Source organism: Pyrus communis, chromosome 6 (genome assembly GCF_963583255.1).
Source record: "Pyrus communis chromosome 6, drPyrComm1.1, whole genome shotgun sequence".
NCBI lineage: Eukaryota > Viridiplantae > Streptophyta > Magnoliopsida > Rosales > Rosaceae > Pyrus > Pyrus communis.
Window position 1 is genome coordinate 23,210,995 of NC_084808.1, and position 19,280 is coordinate 23,230,274.

General features: G+C 36.6%; 2 protein-coding genes, 1 non-coding gene and 1 pseudogene across 3 annotated transcripts; 3 read left to right on the top strand and 1 right to left on the bottom strand.

Moving 5' to 3' along the window:
* Positions 1-5,803: 5,803 nt before the first annotated feature.
* On the top strand, positions 5,804-5,965 carry LOC137738498 (U1 spliceosomal RNA). Its single transcript, XR_011068948.1, has one exon. It is a non-coding gene; the product is annotated as a U1 spliceosomal RNA (small nuclear RNA).
* Positions 5,966-9,223: 3,258 nt separating this feature from the next.
* On the top strand, positions 9,224-11,342 carry LOC137738169 (geraniol 8-hydroxylase-like). The gene is made up of 2 exons (XM_068477795.1): positions 9,224-10,212; positions 10,611-11,342. The coding sequence occupies exons 1-2, from the start codon at positions 9,319-9,321 to the stop codon at positions 11,229-11,231; spliced, it is 1,515 nt and encodes a 504-aa protein (XP_068333896.1). The 5' UTR covers positions 9,224-9,318; the 3' UTR covers positions 11,232-11,342.
* Positions 11,343-13,632: 2,290 nt separating this feature from the next.
* Positions 13,633-13,980, bottom strand: LOC137736259 (uncharacterized). Its single transcript, XM_068475560.1, has one exon. The coding sequence runs from the start codon at positions 13,978-13,980 to the stop codon at positions 13,633-13,635; it is 348 nt and encodes a 115-aa protein (XP_068331661.1).
* A 944-nt stretch (positions 13,981-14,924) lies between these two features.
* On the top strand, positions 14,925-18,996 carry LOC137738458 (geraniol 8-hydroxylase-like; annotated as a pseudogene).
* Positions 18,997-19,280: the final 284 nt, after the last annotated feature.

Below are 19,280 nucleotides of genomic sequence, written 5' to 3' on the forward strand. Positions count from 1 at the left end.
TTGGAAGATTATTTTATTCCCAACAGCGTTTTCCCTGATCATGTTTTTAGACGTCGTTTTAGAATTCAACGAAATTTGTTCGATAAAATCATGAGTGATGTTTGCAACCATGATCTATATTTTGTGCAAAAAGATGATGCTTTTCATGTTCTAGGTCTTCTTCCTGAGTAAAAAATTACGGCTGCCTTGAGAATGCTTACATATGGAGTATCTGCAGATCAAGTGGATGAGATCGCAAGGATGGGAAAAACAACAGTTCTGGAGTTCCTGATGCGGTTTTGCTCTGCAATTGAAGCCCTCTACACCAATGAGTACCTTTGGTAACCCACGCCAAGGGACATGCGAAGGCTTCTGAGGAAGGGTGAGATGCGAGGCTTCCCTAGCATGATTGGAAGTATCGACTGCATGCACTGAACATGGAAAAACTGTCCAAATGCGTGGCAAGGAGCTTATGGCGACAGAAAATGAGCCAAAATCATCATTTTGGAAGCGGTGGCTTCTTTTGATACTTGGATTTGGCATGTTTTTTTTGGTGTTCCAGGAGCTCAGAATGACCTAAATGTCATTGCCCAATCTCCAGTGTTTGACGAACTGCTACAAGGAAATGGCCCGAGATGCACATATTGGGTTAATGGTAATAAATACGAGGGACCATACTACCTTGCAGATGGTATTTACCCAAGGTAGTCAACATTTGTCAAAACAATGCCACATCAGCAGCGTGAAAAAGAGAAACACTTCGCAAAGTGTCAAGAAGGGTGTAGGAAGGATGTTGAGCGTTGTTTTGGTATCCTGCAAGCTTGTTGGGCCATTGTCAGGGCTGCAGCTAGAATGTTTGATGTCGAGGCTCTTCGATCCATCATGATGACGTGTATTATTCTCCACAACATGATTGTTGAAGACGAGTATGATTATGATGCCGTCGATGAATACGAGCCGGATCCGATGAACAACTCAAGAACACAAATCTATTATACTCATGACCGGACCGAATATCCCGTGCAACACAAGCCGTTGGAACGGGATGGACGTTACAATGAATTGATCGTTCAACGGTACACTTCATTGCAAGCGTCCCTTCCGTGTCTTCAAATGTGTTGGCTTCTTGTTCGGCTGTGTCTGCTTCTGGCGAACTGTGTAGACCCATACCGTGCATGACAACTTCTGGACCGGTTGCCACAATTTTGTATCTAGGGCAATCTTTGATAATTTGCCAACATTCCCATTTGTTGAATGATTTGTTATGGTTCTTTGCATTGTAAAATACTTATGCTTGTAGTGTCTATAAAAATGTGGGATAAGATAGTATTAAAAAATATGGGTGTAACACAAATAAATAAATTAAAATATTGATGGACGTGGAATGCATATAAATTACATAAGAAATTAAATAAATTAAAATATTGATGTGGGTGTAAAACAAATAAATAAATTAAAATATTGATGGACGTGGAATGCATATTACATAGAAATTACATAAGAAATTAAATAAATTAAAATATTGATGTGGGTGGAATGCATATAAATAAATAAAAATATTGTTACCTCATCCGCTAAACTTGTCTTACTACGCAGATTACCAGAAGCATGAGAGATGTCGTTTTTCCAACAAGTAAAGGATGCGTTGAGTTTTTTCCAACGACCTTGAAGACCTTGACTAGATCTGGCATATTTTCCATGTACATCGCAAAACGATTTCGTAATTTTACTCCACATTTCTCGCTTATCCATCTCATTACCCGTAATAGTGTCATGAGTAGTGTGAACCCAACATTCACACAATGTAACATTTTCAATGAGCTTCCACGAAGTCATTTTTTTCTCTCAAAGTGTACAAAATATTCAAATGTAGAAAGTGTAGAAAATATTGAAATGTGGTGTAAGGTGGAAGATGAGGGTTAGATATTTATAGAAAAAAAATTTTTAATTTTTTAAAATTTTTCTGTATTTTAAAAAAAAATTTCACAATTTTTAATAAATTTTAATGTTGTAATTAATCTGGACCGTTGGATTTGAAAAATAATCAAATGCAACAGCCAACCAGCTGCCACGTGGCCAACGGTCAAATTTCTGACCGTTGGGCCCTTTTTTTTTTTTTTTAATTTTATTTTTGGTGAAAAAAACGTGGACCGTTGATCTGTGATCGGACGGTCTAATTTAAAAGTCAAATTTAAATTTTTTTTTACCGTTGGAAATCCAACGACCTACAAAAACTAGCCTTTGGAAATCCAACGACTCTGAGGAGGGCCACGTAGCCCTCAGTCGAGTAAATGCAAGTGGCCTGAGAAGCGGGCCCCACCGCCTGCAAACCTGTCGCCTACTCGCGCCCAGTTGCGAGTGTTGTGCACGCGCCAACCTTTTGGATCGGCTTCTGGGTCTGTCCGAAATGGGCTGGGCTGCTGCCTGGCTTGGGCTGGGTGCCAGGCTGTTTTGTTGGCTGGAGGTGTTGGACAGGGTGCCGGGCTGTTTTTTTCACTTGGTGCCGGTCCAAAATTTGCGGGCTGGAACTGCTTTAACCCACCCAACCCGTTCGAAACCCTACAGACTAAAATGACCATCGCACCCCTGCCTTTCCACGATCATCAACACGCGACATGAAAATCAGCGACAGAGAGAATCAGTGGCAGCCTCGTAAATAAACTGAAATTCAGGTACAATGAACAGTCAAGAACAGTGCCAATTGCAATGCTTTCTTTAGACTAAAGTAATAACTGGCTCTTCCTATATGATCGTGATACAAATTCTGAAAGAACCCGAAATTATGATGCGTTATGGCACTATAATCATTCATCTTTAAAGTACACATGCTAAATGATTATTTCTAGAATCGAACTGTGCCTATTTTTAAAACTGAACCGTGTTTATATCTTAAATTGATTGCTAGTACGATCACTATTGTAGTTCCATAAATAGTGTGGGTTATTTTGGTTCAGTTTAGAAACATTGTTGGTTGTTTTGCTGTAATTTCAGAAATAGAGTTTAGTTTGTGCTCTTTCAGAAGTAATGTGAGTTCTTTTGCTGTAGTTTCAAAAATGATGTAGTTCATTTTGTAGTAATTCCAAAAATGTTTGCGTCACTTTGCAGTAGTTCTTAAAATAATGTGTGTTATTTTGGTTTAGTTTCAGAAATATTGTGTTATTTTGTTGTAGTTCTAAAAATAATGTTTATTTGATTTGTTTCCTTTCAAAAATAATGTTTATTTTATTCATTTTCAGAAATAGTTCTTTTTAATATTTTTAGAAAATATAAAATGAGTATAAAAGCAATGAAAACATGTAATTTGATAAATGAACTTACTCCTAAAAACAATCTATGTTATTGGACTTGGATCTAAAAACCCCTACAACGGAGTGGAAATGTCCTTGAGCATTCACTATTCACTAAGACAGTAGTTACTAATTACTTAATAGCCTGTACAATTATTGTCAGAGGTGGAGTTGCTCTGAAGAATCTAGCCCTAGAACACCAACTGGAGTTTAAAGTCTAGTCCACAAAAGCGATTCTTACAAGTAATGAACTGTTCTTCGTCAACAAATGTATCAGTGGGTAGAGTTTTGCATATTGCACGCTAAATTTATTAAATCAAAGATAATTTAAAATATATCATCTTTATCATAACAAAACAAAGCAACACTCATTTGTTCACAATAATGGCTTTTCAATGTCTTCAAAATACCAACGAGATCGTATCAGTTTATTTACTTGATGTGGCTATGAAAGAAATAGTATAACAAGTTGACTTCCCAAGCTATAACTCGAAGGATATATAGAAATGAGTTTTAACGAAAAACTTTAGGTTTTCCAGCCATTTTTATTAGTTTTACCGGTACTGTTCATTTTAACGAAAAACCATATTTTTACTCTAAAAAGTCAATTATGATACTATTCACTTACTGTCATTTTCGTTAAAACTCAAAGTTTTCAAGCCATTTTCGTTAGTTTTCCTTATAACAAATGTTGTTGAGAAGGCAAGATGTGCTCTCATGGATAGTCTTAGGATTGTTGAAGACATTGTTCCACAATCTATTGGTTGTCAGGTAATTATTCTTTAAGGCCCTTTTGCAGTTTCTTTTCCTGGTTGGTGGTAATTGCATTTGAAGTTTTTGAATTAACTTGTGATGCTAGCATTCCGTGGTCATGATGCTTTGTGTACATCACTTATATGTGTTCTAAACACAATATATTGTTGATATTGTTTCAGATTGAAGAGATTGTTAGTGAACTTGAGGGTACTGTGCTCTCACTTGATCTCTTAGAGAAGAAAGTTGGCGATGAAATAATTGCACTACTCCAGCAAGGGAAAAAGTTCGACAATTGTAATGACAATAATGAGCTGGAATCTTTTCATCAGGCTGCTATCAAACTTGGTATTACCTCTTCCAGGGCAGCTCTTACTTAGAGAAGAGCTTTAAAGAAAGTCATCCAAAGAGCCCGTGCTGAGGAAGATAAGCGGAAAGAATCAATTGTGGCTTATTTATTACATCTTATGCGAAAATACTCCAAGCTGTTCAGAAGTGAAATCTCAGATGACAATGATTCACAAGGTTCTGCTCCTTGTTCTCCCACTATTCAGGGTTCTTTTAATTGCTAGTTGGTGTGAACAGAATAGAATTTATGTTCCTGATGGTCCCCCAGAGTCTCTTGACCTCAACTATTGGAGGCTTGCATTTGAGTCGGAGTCCACTGATTCAAAATCTATGGGTAGTGTTGGCTCTTGCAAGGTGAAGGGTGTCAAGGTGGTTCCTTTAGAGGAGAGCCATACTGTAAAGGGGGACGTTGGAAATGAAACAGAAGATGTGTCTCCATTAGAGGAAGAGTCTGAGCTTGATGTTTTCGAAAGTTATCAGGATCTTTTAACCACCTTGAATGAAGAGGAAGACTTCAGGAAGAGGTGCGAGGTAGAGCAAATAAGGCTCTTGCTGAAAGAGGATAAGGAGGCCAGGATGTATATGGGTGCTTCAGGAAAGTGGAGCCATGGCTCTCTTCAATCTTGCTGTCAACAATAACAGGTATAGTTGTTTAATAATATTAAAAGAATCGAATGCAATAACTAGTTTATTTGACAATATTTTGATTTGTTTTGTACTGAAAACTTCAGAGGTCTATTAAGCATCAAAATGCGGTGTCTTCAATAATAAAAAAAGCATCCGGGATAGGGTGAAGTGTATAAATAATTGTCTACGATGTGTTGATATTTCCTTGCGTCATGGGTGTAGAGAATGATGCATTGGCTTTCATGATTTGTTTTTAATTATTAGATGTTGATTCTCCGTTTATCACTTGGAATGTATTGAATGGTCTATATCTATGCTGTGCAGTATTTTGAGTAACATGTCAGAATTTTTGGTTCTGTTCTATGCTTCTCTAAACCTTGGATACTTGAGAATAGTTTTAATTTCGTTGATTTTTTTTTTCTAGAAACAAGGAAGCAATGTTAGCATCAGGGGTAATTTCGTTGCTGGAGGAAATAATTCCGTGGTCATGATGCTTTGTGTACATCACCTTACAGATGTCTCAGCTTCTAAAAGTCGTTGTCAACTGATTAAAGATTTTGTAGTTTCTATAATTAATCAACATTTTGTTAAAGTGTATTAAAATGAGATTTTGTAGTATCTATAACTGATTGGAGATTGATATTATGGAAACATTGTATTAAAATGAGATGTTTTGTATATGTAGTGGGATAACATGTCCCACATTTTTTTGGTTTTTTTGGTGAACTAATATGTCCCACATTGGAGAAGAGTAAGAGGAGGCAGGTTGAAGTGAGGATATATAATTGAGAGGTGTGGAAAAGTGGAACAAGCTTACCTGGATGGTGTCTATGGGCGATTAGAAAAGGCCCATGTCCTAGGTAAGTGATCTCCATTGCCCTTTGGGAGGGGTGCTCACCTAAGGTCAGCCCCAGTGGTAGAACCTAAGTAATAATTTGTTCCTGTGAGGGCCTGCGTGCGCGCGGCCCTTGTCTAAATAATAATTATCCAATTTTGAAGATAAATAAATAAATAATAATTTGAAATTTTCATTTTTTCCGAACTGTCTTCATAGCATCAAGATTAAGTTCTGCACCAAATGTTTAAACCCAACGAAAACAATCTGAGTACTAATATATGTAAATTGATCGAATGCGAGATGTCAAATAAATTGAGTGGTGCATCAAATGTTTAAACCAATGAAATATGCAAATTGATTGAATATCCTAATGATGTTAAACATTACATTGTAATGTGAGAAACTTTCCAAATGTTTAACCCAACGAAAGATTTAAATTGACCGAATACCCTAATAATGTTAAAGTATTGGATTGTAATGTGAGAAAATTGACATATCTTCAGTTCTTCTCGTCTCATTTGTTTTTCTTTTATAAAAAAGAAGTCATTATTTTTTTGGTACGGATAGAAGTCTTTCTCATTTCACAGTTAAAATAAAGGTAGATTGAAGTTGGAATTTTAATTTTTGTGTCCATAAAAAAGTATTTTGCTAGTCTTTACCTATATAAGTGAAATAGTGGTTAGTGGATGTGCAACGAAGATAAGAATTAGAAGTAAACTGAACTCCTAAACCTCGTTTAATACTTTTACCTTTCCTTTTTCACTTGAATGAAGAACAAATTATTTCGTTTATATAGGATATCTTGAGGATTTAAGAAGTTGAGAATGAATTTCATATGATAGGCGGAGCGATTTTGCATGGAGTTACTAGTAAGTTAGGCTAATTTCTATATCGCTAATTGTTTTTATGGTGAGATTTCAACCTTCTTCATAGTATCGTAGCAGGTTGTTCCACGTGTGAAAGCCCAAGGCCACATGTGTTTCACGTCATCGCGTTGTTTCGTCCAAGTGTTAGGCTTGAAAAGTCGCTACACGTAAGGAACGTGTTAAGAATAAATCCCACATTAATAGGAGGAGAAACCTTGTACGAGTTTATAAGTAAGTTGAATTACTTCTCATGTATTATTATTGAATTCACAGTGAAATCTCAACTTTCTTTAATTGCGATAAGCAATCTTAAGAGCACTTCTCACTCTCACTAATCTTAAGAGCACTTTCTTTAATCGGGATGAAATCCAAATCCTCTATTATTCAATTTGAAGAAGATCATCAAATACCAAAAGGCTTCCACCTGGACCAAACCGACTTTCCTTCATCGGCAATCCCTAGAGCTTGGCAAAAACCCATCTCACTCTCACTATAAGCTTTCACAATGCTATGGCCCCATTAAGTTTTTGCAACTCGGCCGAATAACAACCGTGGTAATTTCTTTGTCAACCGTCGCCAAAGATGTCCTCCGAACCCATGACCAACTCTTTTGCAACCGTAGCGCGGCCCTTGGCGAAATAATAATTCAAAAGTTTTACTTTCTGTTAAGTTTTTTGAATAAAAATTTGAAAATTTTGACAAGATAATAATAATAATTCCAAAATTTCTAAGGGCCCTCTTATTATCCTATTCAAAGCTTTTTTTTGTTACCATTTTCAAAATATTATTTAAAACTATTTTGTTGTAGTTCTAGAAATAATGTAGGTTATTTTGCAGTAATTCCAAAAATGTTTGCGTCACTTTGCAGTAGTTCTCGAAATAATGTATTATTCTGGTTCAGTTTAAAAAATAATGTGTTATTTAGATGTAGTTCTAGAAATAATTTTTATTTAATTTGTTTCCTTTCAAAAATAATATTTATTTTATTTCCTTTCAAAAATAGTTCTTTTTAATATTTTTAGAAAATATAAAATGAGTAAATATGAAAACATGTATTTTGATATATAGACTCACTCCTAAAAACAATCTATATTTTGAATCTAAAAATCCCTACAACGGAGTGCAAATATCCTCGAGCAATCATTATTCACGAAGATAATAGTTACTAATTGCTTAATAGCCCGTACAATTAGTGGAGTTGCTTTTAAGAATCTAGCCCTAGAACACCAACTGGAGTTTAAAGCCTAGTGCACAAAAGCGATTCTTACAAGTAATGAATTGCTCTTTTTCAACAAACGTATCAAGTGGAATTCAAAATACATCCTCTTTATAATAACAAAACAAAATAACATTCCTAGTTCTCCCAAAAAAAAAAACAAAACAACATTCCTTTGTTCACAATAATGGCTTTTTAATGTCTTCAAAATACTAAAGAGATCGTATGACTTTATTTACTTGATGAGTACAAGTTGACTTCGCAACCTATATCTTGAAGGATGTATGCAAGCAGTTGGAGCTATTACACGCGTGCATGCGTGTGCGATGACGAAATAACGTAGGCCCTTAATTGAATGACGGGGCAGATACGTTGGTTCGTAGTGCACCCACTCCTAGGTTATCATATATGATGAGGATCCTTTATGGATCCCTTTTGTGGGGATCTTAGAGATCCTCTTATCACGACTATTCATCGTACATCGTGCGGTCAATTTTCATTATGTATTATTTATGTCTAATTTTAAATAATAAATTTTAAAATGATTTCTAACCGTATGATATACGATAAACGATTAACATGTGGGGATCCTGAGGATCCCTAGGATCCCCACAATTTGGATCCGGACGGCATCCAAATCCGATTATATAGGGTGTATTCCTGATAGACTAAAAAATGAGGAAAAACTTTTCAAAGTGTCTGGCTCAGTACACAAAGTGTTCTTATATAAATGGTTATTTTTTTTTTCAATATCTAATTACTTATATTATGTCATTTGGTGTATCAAGCTGCATTTTTGGCAAACTAATTTTTTTTTTTTTTGCATGCAAGAAATGCACAAACCTATCTTCATCGTAGAAATTTTGAAATCGAAATATCTAAAACTGTTTATTTCTCTATTTTTATTTGAAAATTATTCTCACAAAAAATCAATTGAGTCGAAGATTTTATGCTTCCAAATGTGTAGAACAAAAGGTAGTGTTATTTACACACTTCTTATTATCTCTTACACATCATTGTTAATTTTTGTCCATTGATATTTTTCAATTCATTTGATATGGCGGTCATAAATTAATAGGAACTTGTGGAGGTAAAGACGAGTGTGTAGATAGCGCACTATCTTAAAATAAATTGATGGTGTGAATACTAACTAGTAACTACTAAGATATTTACAAGAAAAGTCTATTATTTGATATATAAGGAAACGATTTTATTTATTTATTTATTATTTATAGAAATGATCTTTTCAAATAAAGATCAAGAAATTGAAGGATTAACATAATGAAATTTATATAATAAGGCCATATCATGCACTAAGAATGTTATCCGAGGATATATATTGATTTTCCCCAACAATCATGCCAAAGATAAAGGCTTAGGAGAAGAAAGAAAGAGTAAGATCAGATGGACTTGTTGAGTTGCATGCTATTATCTCTTATAGTCGTCTGGATCTCAGTCCATGCTATCTATTATTCATTTGCAGGAAGAAAGATTCCCACTAGGCTTCCACCTGGACCAAAACCATTTCCCTTCATTGGAAATCTCTTGGAACTTGGGAACGAACCCCATCTCTCTCTCACTAACCTTTCACAACGCTATGGTCCCATTTTCACATTACATCTCGGACAAGTAACCACGGTTGTAGTTTCCTCGTCAACCGTGGCTAAAGAGGTCCTCCGAACCCATGACCACTTCTTTTGCAACCGAACCATCCCCGATGCAGTCCAAGCCCGTGACCACGCCAAGTACGGCATGCCTTGGCTACCCGTTTCAGCCGCGTGGAGAAACCTCCGCAAAATATGCAACTCGCAACTGTTCGCCAACAAAGTTCTTGACGCCAACCAAGCTAACCGTCACATAAAAGTGCAGGAGCTCATATCCGAGGTCAATGAAAGCGTTGTGAAAGGCAACACTGTTGATATTGGAAGGGCCGCTTTCAAAACTACGCTCAACTTGATGTCGCGTACCGTCTTCTCTGTGGACTTGGCAGACCCGAAGAGCGAGACAGCTAGAGAGTTTAAGGAGTTGGTTTGGAGTATTATGGAAGAGGCTGGGAAGCCAAACTTGGCTGACTATTTTCCTGTGCTTAAGAAGATTGATCCCATGGGGATACGGCGTCGTTTGGCCAATCACTTCCAGAAGATGATCGATCTCATTCACCGCATGATCACCCAAAGGTTGGAGTCAAGAAAATCACGAGATTATGTCATAACTAATGATATGTTGGATACACTCATAAACATCAGTGAAGAGAAGAATGAAGATATGGACATGGATGAAACTGAGCATCTGTTTCTGGTTAGTTGCCACTACTCTACTCTATTCTACCTCCATTGTTGTCGATACCTTGTTTGAATTAGAAATAGCTTGGCAGCTGGGCTTATCTCTACGCTCGAGGTCTTAAGTTCAATTGCCCTTCTATAAAATTTTTAAAAATATGCTGTTATATGTTCGTTTTTGATGGTTATATACTTGGATCATTAATTTTGTAATTGTTAGTCTTTTACTTGTTTATGATGTGTATTGTGCCATCTAAACTTACTAAGATGATAGATCAAATAATCAGTTGAGATGTTATAGGTAGATTTTGTTGTTCATTACACAGCTTCATTCAATATTCCAATCGGATACGAGTTCATATCTCGTGAATAACAATTGTTGGATAAAAAGTACTAATTACACATTTCATCAATTAGGATCTATTTGGTGCGGCCACAGATACAACTTCATCCACATTGGAATGGGCAATGGCTGAGCTATTACGCAACCCGGAAAAACTTTCCCTAGCTCAAGCAGAGCTGAAGCAAATTATCGGCAAAGGAAAGCCAGTTGAGGAATCACAAATTGCTCAACTCCCTTACCTACAAGCCATAATCAAAGAAACCTTCAGATTACACCCAGCTGCTCCATTTCTAATTCCCCGAAAAGCCGAAGCTGACGTAGAAATCTGCGGGTACATTGTACCAAAGGGTGCACAAGTGCTGGTCAATGCATGGGCCATAGGGAGAGACCCCAATGTTTGGGACAACGCAAACTCGTTTATGCCGGAGAGGTTTTTTGGATCGGAAATTGATGTTTTAGGCCGGAACTTTGAGCTTATTCCGTTTGGTGGTGGGAGGAGAATATGCCCTGGATTACCATTGGCAATGAGAATGTTGAGCTTGATGTTGGGTTCGCTTATTAACTCGTTTGATGATTGGAAGCTGGAAGATGGTGTTACACCAAATACCTTGAACATGGATCAAAAGTTTGGCCTCACCTTACAGAAAGCTCAGCCACTAAAAGTTGTGCCAATTTTATATAAGAACCTAGCTTAATTTCTACTTTCCACTATATATTTTCTGAACCGCAAATAGAATAATATGCTTGTGATATTATTGTTCCACATCCATTTTAATAATTCTTACCGATTTGAAGATTTTCATCACTTTATTGGATGACTGTGGGTTTTGAATTTGATTGCTAGCTGGCGGCTGTTGAGTTCCATATTTTACTTACTTTTTCGTCTTAGTTATATTAAGCCGCCGCCGGCTCCTCAACATGATTGAGGACTGGTAGCAAAAAAAAAAAAAACTTGATTCGTGTTCTCCGTCTCCTTTTCATTTGGATATGTAGGCTTCATTTTCTCCAAGCCACAACCCCAGCTTAAATTAATAGTATACAAGTGGATTTTTTTACTGAAAATAATGTGCGTGCTAATTTATTCATCAAATGATGTGTTAGTACTGGTTAACGTCTAAACCTTACATTCTACGTCATTATGTGAGTAAAGCATGATAAACAAATTTGGTGTTTATTGTAGTACCCCATCCATATATACATATCCCCAGTGAAAAGATGTTTTTGTGTCCTCTCAATTGTGGCAAAATTTACAGATTGGAAGAAGAAATTGTTGGAAAACTTGTAGTATATAATATTAACAATTTTCCTAGATTAATAACAGATATTAATATGATACCTGAGGCAGCCACAGCAAAACAAGAAAAAAGGATATCTTCTACTCATTGAAAGACATGATAGAACCCAATAACGCAGAACTTTTCTTTATGAGCATGGAGTCCTTATATAGATTAACATTCATCAACTTCCCTCTATCATGGAAAATTGAACCCTCTATCATGGAGAGTTGATTTTTGTCAGTTAACAACAGTTTCATCAAATAGTGGGATGTAAGTTATCTCCACGATTGGTATCCATATTTCCTTAATAATAGGAAGCAATTCTTTCCACGCTTGCAACTTATGTCAAATTGTATTGTTACCAAATACATTTCGTCCTTCACTAAATGATAGTTTGGTCCAATTAGGTTTCTTATTCCTTCTCTCAGGCACACCGTTTTGTTGTGGTGTGCCTGGAGAAGTGTACTGAGTCTGAATCCCACACTCTTCCAAGTATTGCGCCAAAGGTCCTTTTGATTGACCATTCTCTGTGTACCTACCATAGTATTCCCCTCCCTTATCTGACCTTAGGATCTTTATGGACATTTCTTGTTGTTTTTCAACTTTGGTTTTGAATACTTTAAAACATTTTAATGCAAAAGACTTATCCGAGATTAATAGAGATCTGAAAATCTCGAAAAATCATTCGTAAAAGTCATGAAATACACATTTCCACGAAGTGTTTTGGTTGGAAAAGGTCCACAAACGTCTGAATGAATAATCTCCAACAACTTTAGACTTCTAGTTGGAGTTTTCTTCTTATAAATTATTAACTTGCCCTTAAAACACTTAATACAATTTGTTAAGTCTGAGAAGTCTAAAGTAGGTAGGATATTATCCTTGACTAAGCGATCCATTCTAATTTTCGAAATTTGTCACAATCTTCTATGCCAAAGCATAGAAGATTTTTCATTTAAAAACATTATTTTACTCGAACCCATTGAATCAACATTAAGGCAAGCAAAATCATTCATCACTGAACACAACAATTGCCACAAATTATTAACCAGGAAACAAACTCCAACAACATCTTTTGGATTATTTTTCAAGTAAATTATGACACTCTCATTGTCTCCGTTGAAAGCTAAACCAAATTTTACAAGTTTTGAAACAGAAACTAAATTCCTTCAAAGTGAAGGTACATAGAGAACATCAACTAATTCTAAAATAAAACCACTAGATAATTCCAGCTTAAGGTTGCCTACTGCTTCCACAGCCACTTTATTGCCATTGCCAACGAAAACTTGAAAAACTTCACTTCTTGTAGTTGTAACTCCTCTTGTGAAATCCTGCAATGAATTGGTGATGTGAACCGAACACTCAGTGTCAAACCACCAAGTATTTGGAGGGACTTTAACAAGATTAGTTTCAAAACAACAAAAATTTTAACAAAAATACCTTTCTTAATTTTCCAGTTCTTGAGTTTATCACATTCCCTTCTTATGTGTCCAGTATTTTTGCAAAAATAGCTCCTTGTGTTGTCCATAATTCCTTATGATCCTTTGGTCCTTTAGAGGAAGAAGCAGCTATAGCAGTTCCTAGAGAAGAGTCTAGTTTAGAAGCCTTACCAAAATGAAACATTGGCCTATTCCCCTTGTTGGCGTGCACCAAGTTCACAGTACCAAAATTGGTGTTTATTTTGAACCTGTCTTCCCCCGGAGTGCATATGGAAATCAGTTCATCCAGTGACCATTTTTCCTTCTGTGTGTTGTAAGTGATCTTCAGTTGATCAAAGGATTAAGGTAGGGAAGTCAATGTCATATGAACAACAAAAGCATCATCAGCTGGAACCTCCAAGTCCTTCAATTTTGTTGTCAACAAGCTTCAGTATGTGCTCCCTTACACCTTTGCCTTCATCAAACTTCAAACTGGCCAGTGTCGTCATCAATTCACCCATTTCGGCTTTCTCGGACTCTTTGAAATTTGCTCCAATTGAATCTAGGAAATCCTTAGCTTTGTCACATGCAGCTATTCCACCTCTCACAGTCTCACTCATAGTTCTTTTCATCACCATGAGCGACATCCTGTTGGGCTTTTGCCACTTTTCATGCCTCAATCTTTGCTCAACAGTCGAAGTGTCAGTCAGTGATGCAGGTTCGTCCTTTCTCAGTGCTAAATCAAGATCCATCAGGCCCAGTAAAATCTCAATATCATGTTTCTACCTTTTAAAGTTTCCCCTATTGAGAGGCTCGATCGATGAAAGGCTCAGTGCAGATGATGTTGCTAAAGCAGCAAAGTAAAACATTAAATATAGTTTTAATTTCATACATCACTTACACATTTAAATATAAACACCCTTTCAAAATCATCATGTACATTCTGACCACTACAATCGTCTTTTATTGTAGATATATCAAGTCTTTGGACAAGATAATTACAAGATTATACAAGGAATGATTCATTGAAACTTTACGGATTTTATATATTCTTTCCCTTGGAAAAGAGTATGAACATGCAATGACTCTTTAAACCGTTATTTGCCAGAATATACACCATATCATTCACCGCTGCATGACATTAAAAACTTCCAAGGCAAGACTATCCCATGCATTTCATAAAAAACAGAGAATTCGCATGCTTGAAAACATATGCAGTTACACATATATATTCGAATCTAGGATTTGTTAATTTGGCTCTGATACCAAATGTTGGAAAACTAGTAGTATATAATATTAACAAGTTTCCTAGATTACTAACACATATTAATATGATACCTGAGGCAACCATTGCAAAACAAGAAAAATATGATATATTCTACTCGTTGAAAGACTTAATGTTCTTAAGGTGATAGAACCCAATAACATAGAACTTTTCTGTATGAGCAAGGAGTCCTAATATAGATTAACATTCACCCACTTCCCTCTATCATGGAGAGTTGGTTTTTGTCAGTTAACAGAAATTTCATCAAATAGTGGGACGTAAGTTATCTCCATGATTGATATCCATATTTCCTTAATAATAGGAAGCAGTTCTTTCCACGCTTGCAACTTATGTCAAATTGTATTGTTACCAATTAAATACATTTCATCCTTCACTAAATGATAGTTTAGTCCAATTAGATTTCTAACAGAAATGGCTTTCTTGAGTTGTGTAATACTATGTCTAATGGTGACCTGGATCATATTCCAAGCCTTCCGTTACTCATCTGCAAGAAGAATGCCGACAAGGCTTCCGCCCTGGACCAAGGCCATTATCCTTCATTGACAATCTTTTGGAGATTGGCAACAAACCGCCCCTCTCCATAACCAAGATTTCACAATACTGGCGGACCCATAATGTACTTTAAAACTCGGCCAAATAACTGTTGAGAATGAATCCTACATTGATTAGAGGAGAGACTTTACATGTGCTGTTAAGTAATTGGGCTACTCCTCATATTATCAATTGGTTTTATAGTGAAACTCCAACTTCTTCATGGTATGGCAAGCATGGGATACCTTGGCTACATGTTTCAGATAAATGGAGAAACCTTCGCAAAATATGCAACTCTCAGTTGTTCGCCACTAATTCTCGATGCTAGCCAAGGCAAGTAGGCAGTAAAAGTGCAAGAGCTAGTTGCTGATGCCAAAGAAAGCCTTGTAAAAGGCGAGGCGGTAGAAATTGGAAGGGTTGCTTTCAAAAACTACGCTCAATTTTCTATCACGTACTGTCTTCTCTGTGGATTTAGTGGACTCACATAGTGAGAGGGCTAGAGAGTTCAAATAGTTAGCGTGGAGTATTTATGGAAGAGGCTGGCAAACCAAACTTCGCAGACTTCTTTCCTGTGCTTAAGAAGATTGATCCAATGAGGATAAGGCAACGTTTGACTAGTCACTTCCAGAATGTTTGAACTCTTTGACCGCTTGGTCATGCAAAGGTTTGAATCAAGAAAAAAACTTGATTATATCATACGACTAATGATATGTTAAATACCTTAATAAACATTAGTGAAGAGAAAAATTGAGGATATATATGGACGCGGATGAAACTCAACATTTGTTCCTGGTTAGTTGCTGCTATATATTTTCTCTCTAATTTTGTTGCTCTCAGGATATATATGGACACGGATGAAACTCAACATTTGTTCCAGGTTAGTTGCTACTATATATTTACTCTCTAATTTTGTTGCTCTCAATTATTCTCGAATGTTGGTAGTCCTACATCGGTGGGAAAAGTCAATAAGGGTGGCTTTAAATATAATTACCCTACTCTAACTAATACCAAAGTCTTTTGTGGTAAAACCCCACACCTAACGGATTGGGTGGGTGGTGTGGTAAAGTTGGGGACAATATCGGTGTCGTTAGAGTGAGGCCCCCTAGGCTCGTCGATCTAAAAAAATATCAACATGGTATCAGAGCCCACTGTTATGGGCCCGTGCATGCCAAAGGCTTGTCACTAGGAAGTGTGGGCTTGGAAACAAGCTTGGACTCTTAACATAGAGCCGGCCTCTGAGTTCTTAAGAGACACTTTCTGAAAAGATTAAAAATAAGTCTAGATTCCATTGGAGCCGGTTTGCTGAGTTTTAATTGCCGATATGTGGATCTCCACATGTGAACCATCAAATGTGGTTACACGTGAGGGGGTGTATTGGCAGTCCCACATCAGTGGGGGAAGTCAACAAGGGTGGCTTTAAATATGATTACCTTACTCTAACTAATACCAAGGTTTTTTGTGGTAAAACCCCACGGTTGACGGATTGGACATATGGTAAAATTGGGAATAGTATTGGTGTCGTTAGAGTAGAGCCCCTGGACCCGTCAATGTAAAAAATTTCAACATTGAATAGCTAGCGTATGTACTGTGATTGTTTTGTTGGTTCATTACAGGATTTATTTACTGTGGGAACAGATACAGCGTCATCCGCATTGGAATGGGCAATTGCTGAGCTACTCCGCGACCCGGAAAAATTGTCCAAAGCTCAAGCAGAGCTGAAGCAGATCATCAGAAAAGGAAAACCGGTTGAAGAATCCGACATTGGTCAACTCCCTTACTTACAAGCAATAATCAAAGATACCTTCTGGTTGACCTACAGCGCCTTTACTACTTCCCCGAAAAGTTGAAACAAATGTAGAATGCGGGTGTACCAAAGGGTGCACAAGTGTTTGTCAATGCAGGGGCCATCGTCAGAGACCCTGGCATTTGGGACAAACCAGATTCATTTGTGCCAGAGAGGTTTTTGGGATCGGAAATTGATGTTACCAGCGCAAGAACTTTGAGCTTATTCCGTTTGGTGGTGAGAGGACAATATGTCCTGTGGCAGTAAGAATGGTGAACTTGATGTTGGGTTCGCTTATTAATTGCTTCGATAATTGGAAGCTTGAAGATGGAGTTGCACCAGAGGCCGTGAACGTGGATTAGAAGTTTGGTCTCACCTTACAGAGAAAACTCAGCCTCTCATAGTTGTGCCCATGTTATAGGAGAACCCAGCTTGATATCTACGTGAAGTTCTACCATATAATTTTTAGAATCTCTATGGTATATCCATCTTCTATTCTCTCCTTCCTAATTATTGCTCCTACGTGAGGAGAGATTGGACATTCATGTTTTGAACAAAAAAGTTCGGTGATTAAAGATTAATTACACACACTCCTTGAGATTTACCGTATTTGTAAAAAGTGATTCTTACAAGTTAGTTGACTGGCCGCTCAACGGCTCCTTTAATTTGTTAAGTGAAGCCTCAATAGTATCTCTATTTGCAATTCCCTCCCTACTAATTCTTGTTCCTACGTGACGAGAGATTGAACATTCAAGTTTTGAACAAAAAAGTTAGGTGATGGATGTTCTCCATGTCCTTTTCTTTTTATCGAAATATAATTAAAAATTAATTACACTAACACTCATTGAGATTTATCGTATTTTCATAAAAGTGATTCTTACAAGTTAGTTGACTGGTGGCTTGGGCTTTACTTTGTTGAGTGAACAAAAAAGTTGGTGATAGATGCTGTCCATGTTCTTTTTTTTTTATCCATATTTCATTAAGAGCTAATTTCACTAATACTCATTGAGGTTTATCGTATTTTCACAAAACCTTTTTGTTGCCAAAATTAGATTAACCGAAATCAACCCAATTAAGTCCAAATTTTAATGCTCGCAAGTGTACAAATCGTTAAGTAGTATAGTAGGCAAGCACAAGATCGTTCCAACTAAGATTGAAATAATTCTAATTATCTAACTTAATTTGCATTGCACTTGAATTGAAATGGAAAAATTGATGATTTGAGAAAGAACTTTGAAATTGTAAACGTAAACAAAAATCAAATGAGCTTAAATAAATGACAAGAACAACAAAGAATTCAAATTATAAATCAATTGCGAAAGACACTAGAGCATCTGATTCACCATAACCAATCCAACTCAATTCCTACAGTTAATTATTAATAAGTAATCATCCAAATTGACGGTCTAGTTCCTCTAATTCATATAGTGTCCATGGCATCTAGATTAATATGTACACTCATATGTGCTAACAATATATGGCATCTAGATTACTAAACACACATGAGTTCATTAACGATTTGAGAACTACTTAAGAGACCGCATGAAACCTAGTGTATGACATCTACATTAAGGAATTCATGGTACCATTTGTAAGACGCTAAAACCGAATTAACAACATGACATCTGTGTTAACTCGCATCAAAGACACTCAACTCAAATCAAAGTGGTGGCCAATCACCAAGATTAAAATCAAGCTCATAAGCACAGTAATCGCTCATGAAATTATGTCTCGCCTCAACTTCAAAGACCTTACTAGGGTTGGCTGAGTGTCCAAAGCATGCAGAGAGTTTTATATATCGACCCCGTACTTGAATTTTCATGACTTTTCTGGTGTGGATACATCCACTCGTGGAAAGAACAAAAATGTTATCAATTCTTTGAAAAGGTTTTTCATTCAACGTGGGGTGCATCTTAAGATACAATGCTTTCGTTTTCGGTGGTGATTTTTTTATGACGACTATGATGTTGATTTCCGATTGCGGTTGAGGGAATGGATTGAAATTGCTGTGAGGTGCAATGTTGAAGTGCTTCATCTTGTTATCACTTATATTAGGTTTGGAGAGCTTCCTGCTTCCATCTTACACTGTAAATCGTTGAAATCTCTGCTTGTGGACTTGGCCTCACCTTATAGAAAGCTCAGCCTCTTAGAGCTGTGCCCATGTTATAAAAGTACCCAGCTTGATATCTACTTGAAGTTTCTATTTATACCATATAATTTTTAGAATGTTAACAATCATGCTTGTAGATACTTAAATTTAGCCAAATTAGCTAAATCAACTGATTCGCATCAGAGTTCATCAAATCTCTTCTTTGTAACTTAGATATATTATGCTTAGAATATTGCTTATATAAAAAATAAAAAATAAAAAATCCATGTATGCTTTTGAGTGCTTCCCATTGATATTTTTTAACTTTCTGTTAGTGTGCCCAAATGCCCTTCTTGTAGAGGAG